Source organism: Oncorhynchus clarkii, chromosome 1 (genome assembly GCF_045791955.1).
Source record: "Oncorhynchus clarkii lewisi isolate Uvic-CL-2024 chromosome 1, UVic_Ocla_1.0, whole genome shotgun sequence".
Classification (NCBI taxonomy): domain Eukaryota; kingdom Metazoa; phylum Chordata; class Actinopteri; order Salmoniformes; family Salmonidae; genus Oncorhynchus; species Oncorhynchus clarkii.
This window is the reverse complement of record NC_092147.1, coordinates 16,574,483-16,581,466: the sequence shown is the minus strand read 5'-3', so window position 1 is coordinate 16,581,466 and position 6,984 is coordinate 16,574,483. Positions and strand designations below refer to the sequence as shown.

General features: G+C 40.6%; 1 protein-coding gene across 1 annotated transcript; it reads left to right on the top strand.

Annotated features, from left to right (window-relative positions):
- Positions 1 to 1,462: 1,462 nt before the first annotated feature.
- On the top strand, positions 1,463 to 5,973 carry LOC139415372 (guanidinoacetate N-methyltransferase-like). Its single transcript, XM_071163478.1, has 6 exons — positions 1,463 to 1,712; positions 3,126 to 3,271; positions 3,362 to 3,425; positions 3,541 to 3,608; positions 4,157 to 4,267; positions 5,391 to 5,973. The coding sequence occupies exons 1-6, from the start codon at positions 1,538 to 1,540 to the stop codon at positions 5,529 to 5,531; spliced, it is 705 nt and encodes a 234-aa protein (XP_071019579.1). The 5' UTR covers positions 1,463 to 1,537; the 3' UTR covers positions 5,532 to 5,973.
- Positions 5,974 to 6,984: the final 1,011 nt, after the last annotated feature.

Below are 6,984 nucleotides of genomic sequence, written 5' to 3'. Positions count from 1 at the left end.
GGTTCCCCAGTGGTTAAGGGTGCCAGCTGTGCCATCAGAGACTCTGGGTTCGCACCCAGGCTCTGTCGTAACCGGCCGCGACCGGGAGGTCCGTGGGGCGACGCACAATTGGCCTAGCGTTGTCCGGGTTAGGGAGGGCTCGGCCGGTAGGGATGTCCTTGTCTCATCGCGCACCAGCGACTCCTGTGGCGGGCCGGGCGCAGTGCGCGCTAACCAAGGTTGCCAGGTGCACAGTGTTTCCTCCGACACATTTGTGTGGCTGGCTTCCGGGTTGGATGTGTGCTGTGTTAAGAAGCAGTGCGGCTTGGTTGGGTTGTGTATCGGAGGACGCATGACTTTCAACCTTCGTCTCTCCCGAGCCCGTACCGGAGTTGTAGTGATGAGACAAGATAGTAGCTACTAAAAAAAAACAATTGGATACCACGAAAAAGGGGTAAAAATAAATAAAAATAAGTAGTGGTTCCCATTTCTCTGCAAGGGCTGCGGCTTTTGTGGCACGATGGGTAACGATGCTTCGTGAGTGACTGGTTGATGTGTGCAGAGGAGCCCAGGTTAGGGCGAGGAGAGGGACGGAAGCTATAATGTTACACACACATCATAACTGCTGCTTACCACTCTTATTATAATAGCTAAATATTGAACCAATCCCCTCTTTCCCAAAATACGGGTAAATATTGGACTATAAATTGTGCCTTCCTGTATAATATTTATGCTAAAAAATGTTTTATATTCTATTCTACTGAGCCATTTCGCTACACTTGCAATAACATCTGCTAACCATGTGAATGTGACCAATAAAATTTGATTTTACAGTTTGTATTTTTATCTTATATTATTTCTTATTATTGTTGCATTGTCAAGAAGGAACCTGCAAGTAAGCATTTTGTTGGACGGCGTATTCCATGTGTGTCCTGTACATAAGTCTAATAAAACTTGAAACGTATGTGAAAGTTAGAAGAAAAAAGTGATGGCAATGGGGTTCGCTGTGGAAACTGCTGGTAGATACAATTTGATAATTGCAGACCTCTCTCTGCCTGCTCCACTAAAATGTTAAATTAGTTCTGGTCAGTATAATGTTGTTAATTAATTAGTTATAGTTTTAAATATGTAGCCCATCACACTTTCAAATTAATTGTATTTTGTATTATTCTGTGATTTTATGTTTTATGTACCTGTCTTTACCAAATAAATCTCCCCCTGTGGGATAATAAAGATGATCAAATAATCTAGACGAAACTAGGGTGCAGTGCAATGCTGTAAAACAGACTGTAATATGCCACGATCATGAAAATACAATACGTCATGTTTTTTTTCTCTCAGTTTTCCATACTAAGGACGTCAGTGACCCCAACACTCCTTGGAATGCCACCTATTGACCAGCAGTAGTACGCCTCGTTGACATTGCAAACACGTCTTGCAGAGTCAGCACTTCTAACCCATATAAATCCCCACCGCCGCAAAATCTCACTTTCCTCTGGCACGACGTGGAAACAGCAACCGTCTATTCCCCAGCGATTAGAGAAAAACAATCACCAAAATGACCACGGCACAAGCCATATTTTCCAAGGGAGAAGACTGCAAAGCTGGTTGGCACGACGCTAGTGCTGGTTACAATGAGACCGACACTCATCTCGAGATTTTGGGCAAGCCTGTGATGGAACGTTGGGAAACTCCGTACATGCACTCGCTGGCAACTGTAGCCTCCTCAAAAGGTACAACGTACAATGTGCAAGCTGGTGGTCCCTATGAACGCACCGGGACCACTAGATAGTAATTAATTCCGGTATTCTATGATCATTTATAGTTCTATAATAACCTTTTACATTATTATAATATTTTTTTCTTACAAATGTGTGAAATAAATAAGCCGTAAAGGACAGCCTAATCTTTTCCCAATAGCCTAATCATTGGCCAGGCCTACACTTAATTCAGAGCTGCAATATAGTCAAATCAGATTATCAATAAATCAGCAATTAGGCTATTGGGAAAAGTTTATGAAACAAATGCATTGACTTTTTATATTACTTCTGAGTTGTTTCACCCAATGCACATGCTAGTGGAGTTAGACATATGTTGGACATAATGCTTGTGCTTCCAGCAGGTGTTACTCTACCCATGGAATCGTGCCAAGTGAGGACTTGGGAGTGCCAATAATTTATGACGACATGCCATTCAATACGTTTTATAACTACAACTGTTGATCACTGATTTAACTTTTATTGCACACAATACGTGCACAGACTTGAACTTTTATGTTTAGAATTCAACGTTTTGCACGTAAAAGTTGTGTTTTGGAGTTGTTTGCGCGCTCATGTCACATGTTGCTGCATGTAGTAGGAATGCAGTCCGTCGAGTTTATTAAATAGGGTATTATACTTTCTTTATATTGCTTAATATTGGAAAATGCTCATATTTGGTGGAAATTTGACAACAGAGCAGTAGCAGAGTATAAGCCTGATAATAGTATAGGTCGATGCAAAACCAAATCGTATTTTTCTCTAATCTATTTTTACACATCAATGAAAGACTTTTCTGTGGAAATCCTTGAAGTGGACTTTCTATCACGTGCCACCACCTCCTTCTTTTCCCCATATATTTCTAATATTTCTATACTGTGGTTCTCAGAGAGGTCTCTCAAATAAACAAAAACAGTCCATTATTTTTGTTTTGCTTTTCATGAAAGGTGCCACAGCATTGGAAATACTTCAATACAGGTCAGACCTGGGTTCAAATACCATTTCATGTATTTCAGTTACTTTTCAATACATTTCAAAGCAAGTACTCAGATAACCTTTATTTGGAAAAAGTAAGTAGTTGAATATTGGAATGTATTTGGAAATGTTCAAATACACTGAATCAAATGCGCTATGCATTTAACCTAGGAATTTGAAATTACAAATTTGGTCACCTATTTTTTTTTAAAAATCTTTTTATTTCATTTTTACAAATAACCATTCAAATACTCAAATAAAAGTACTTGTTTTGGGCTATGTATTTGAAAATGCTCAAATACCAAGAACAAATATTTAATTACAAATACCCAAATACACGTATTTGAAACCAAGTCTTGATACAGGTAGATACTTAAACACCAATTGAGATGCTTGTTCTGCTTTCCCCCACAGGTGGACGGGTTCTGGAGATTGGATTTGGCATGGCCATCGCCGCAACTAAAGTCGAGTCCTTCCCCATTGAGGAGCACTGGATCATTGAGTGCAATGATGGAGTGTTTGCGAGATTGCAGGAGTGGGCCAAGACTCAGCCACATAGAGTGAGACATCTTCAACTTCACATTAGGTTCTATTTAGACTTTTCCCTCATTTAATGTGAATAAAATGTATCTAAATTATTCTCCTCATAGATTGTGCCCCTCAAAGGACTGTGGGAACAGGTAGTAGGCGGCCTGCCTGACAACCACTTTGATGGTACGTTTCAAAAGGCATTCTATTGGTCTATCCATTGTATCTTTGTATTGTTAAGCGGGGAAAATTGCTTCAGACACATAACTAAGTAATTCTAATAATGCCTCTTCTATCAAAGGCATTCTGTACGACACATACCCTCTGTCTGAAGACACATGGCACACTCACCAGTTTGACTTCATCAAGGTAAGTACAACACTTCTATGACAAAGACTGCACATTACAAATATATTAGCAAAAGCACCAGAACCAACAGCGGAATAGGGATTTCTTCTGTATTAAAGACTTTATAAAACACAAAAATGTTTGGTATTACATATGATATTGTAGCTGAATCCAACGCAAACATATGGCAGATGTCTAGGGTGGTAGGTCGCTTAGTGTTGGGCTAGCAACCTAAAGGTTGCTAGTTTGAATCCCAGAGCCATCAAGGAGAAAATAAACTGCTGATGTGCCCTTGAGTAAGGCACTTAATCCTAATTGCTCCAGAGTTGCCATTGCCCACTTTTCGAGGGAGAGTTGAGATTCACACATACGTATTAATACACATTTGTACATCCGAAATAGGACAAATATAAGCACCCACCAAATTAATGAATTATTAAACAAATTAATCCAAATGGAATTAAATATTTCTTAATGGAATCTGATTCCTATCACTCATTACAAACATTGGCTTTCGTGCCACAATGACGTTTCCATTATAATACAATTCTTGAATTGTGTCTCTATAGGGCCATGCCCATAGGCTGTTGAAGCCCCGTGGTGTCCTCACCTACTGCAACCTAACCTCTTGGGGTGAACTTCTCAAGTCCAAATATGACAACATCGACAACATGTTCCAGGTGAGCCGGCTCTCAGCCAATCAATGATCAACAACACCTAATCTCTCTGTGAGGTGCTTGTGTACACGTGTCCTCTCGGGCACGACACATTTAATTTCTTGCACGTATTCTGTCCTTGTCTCAGATAGTACTGCACTTACAGTCTGGTACAGTGTAATTGCATATGTGATGTTATACCGCTAATCATTACTGTGGTATAACATGTCATTTAAAGTGTGGCCCTCCATTTTGTTTGGTTTGATGTTCATTAAATCATTAACCCATTTGTTTCATTCACGTGCAGTGACTGTTGTATTTTGCTTATTTGGTCTGTCTGTAGCTTCAGTACTAACTAATTTGCCTGCTACCTGCTTCCAACATTTCTTTATAGTACATTGGATTTGGTTTAATAACTGCAGTACAACAGTAATTGGTTTAGTTTATCTATCACCGGCGTCTGCCATTTACTATTACCATATTTATTGCACTTGGTCGTAGCACTGTTAGAATGTGTCCTCAATTACCTTTCTTGACTAAACAAAGGTAATAATAAATTTGACCTGAACTACAATATCTGAGAATTTATTTATATATATATATATATAGTATGCAGTGCAGTATGGGGCCCTGAAAAAAACATTAACAAAGGCTCCAAAAACATGCAAAATGTCCTTTTAGAAACAGAAAAGCTCTCAGTATAATGATGCAGGTCTTCAGATGTTGTACACATGAAATTGTGTCATTCCATTTTGTTGCGACTCGAGCAATACCTCTACGTCCATTCTAGCAGCAGGCTACACAGAGAATAGCTGGATAGGGGAAGCCGTTTGTCTCACAAAATGGTTTATAACGTTGCGGATAGAGCTTGGAATGACACAAGTTCATGTGTACATCTGAATACCTGAGAGCTTTTCCCGTTTCTAAAAATGATGCATTTGGATGTTTTTGTAGCCGTTGTTCATGTTTTTTCAGAGCCCCGTACTGCACAATGAGTAAGTGACCCGCTGGTTGGGGTAAGTTTCTCAAAAACAAGTGAAATCGCAACAACAACAAAAAGTATCTGGACCCTTCTATAACATGCCATATACATAAAAAATAGAGATTTGGTTATAAAATGCAAGTTCCTCCTATGATGATTTTTCAGGAGACCCAGATGCCTCACCTGCTCGAGGCTGGCTTCAAGAGGGAGAAGATTAGCACCACAACCATGGATATTGTTCCTCCAAGTGAATGCAAATACTATGCTTTCCGCAAGATGATTACACCCACCATTCTGAAAGAGTGAAGTGGTTTGATGCCATCGTAATGTCTTTATTCCTTTAATTCTCAAGTGCCTGCATTTTAAAAGCCACATTGGTTTACTGTCAAAAATCCATAAGCACTCAGCGATGTCCATCTTACAATAAACCAATTTAAATAACATGTCCACTCTGAAAATGAATTTGTTTGGGTATCACCTCAAACAATTTTGCACCTCTTGCTATAGAACCTCTTGCAATTCGTTATAGAATGCATTACATTTGAACTTCATTGCAATGTTAATGAGCACTATATTTGACATAATACTAAGTCTGCGTTTACACAGGCAGCCCAATTCTGATCTTATATCCAATTTAGTTATTGGCCTTTAGACCAATCAGATCCTATCTTTTGCCAATAATTGGGCAACATATCACAATTGGGCTGCCCGTGGAAACGCTTTCGATTGGCCACTTGAATAAATGTGAATAAAAATGTCATTAACATATTTCACTTCTGAAAGGAGTACAATTATTTCCTGAGGGGCTGCAAAATAAGTCAAAAAACATGATTTTCCTGTTTTCAATTATATTTCCACACCAGGAGCATGAAATAACTTTCAAATTGTGAAAATGCTAATGCCCGTTCTGTGTCAGCTTTTTGAAAAACATGCCTGGAATTTCAGCCTGTTCACCTGGGATGGAGTTTTGGCCCACAGCACAATGAGATCAGATTTTTTTTTGTATTATAATTTTTTTGTGTGTGTATTTTTACCCCCCTTTTCTCCCCAATTTCGTTGTATCCAATTGTTAATAGCTACTATCTTGTCTCATCGCTATAACTCCCGTACGGGCTCGGGAGATACGAAGGTCGAAAGTCATGCGTCCTCCGAAAACACAACCCAACCAAGCCGCACTGCTTCTTAATTAACACAGCGCATCCAACCCGGAAGCCAGCCGCACTAAGTGTCGGAGGAAACACCGTGCACCTGGCGACCTTGGTTAGCGTGCACTGCGCCCGCCACAGGAGTCGCTGGTGCGCGATGAGACAAGGATATCCCTACCGGCCAAACGCTCCCTAACCCGGACGACGCTAGGCCAATTGTGTGTCGCCCCACGGACCTCCCGGTCGCGATAGAGCCTGGGCGCGAACCCAGAGTCTCTGGTGGCACTGCGCCACCCGGGAGGACCGAGATCAGATTATTTTGACCAATGACCAGTCATCTTTTATTATATGTATCCTCCTACTTTGGGAAGTAGAGCAGGGGTATTCAACCCTTACCCTACGAGGACCGGAACCTGCTGGTTTTCTGTTCTGCCTGTTAATTGGGGTGGCAGGTAGCCTAGTGGTTAGTGTTGGGCCAGTAACTGAAAGGTTGCTAGATCAAATCCGAGTTGACAAGGTAAAAGTCTGTCGTTCTGCCCCTGAACAAGGCAGTTAACCCACTCTTCCTAGGCCGTCATTGTAAATAAGAATTTGTTCTTAACCGACTTGCCTAC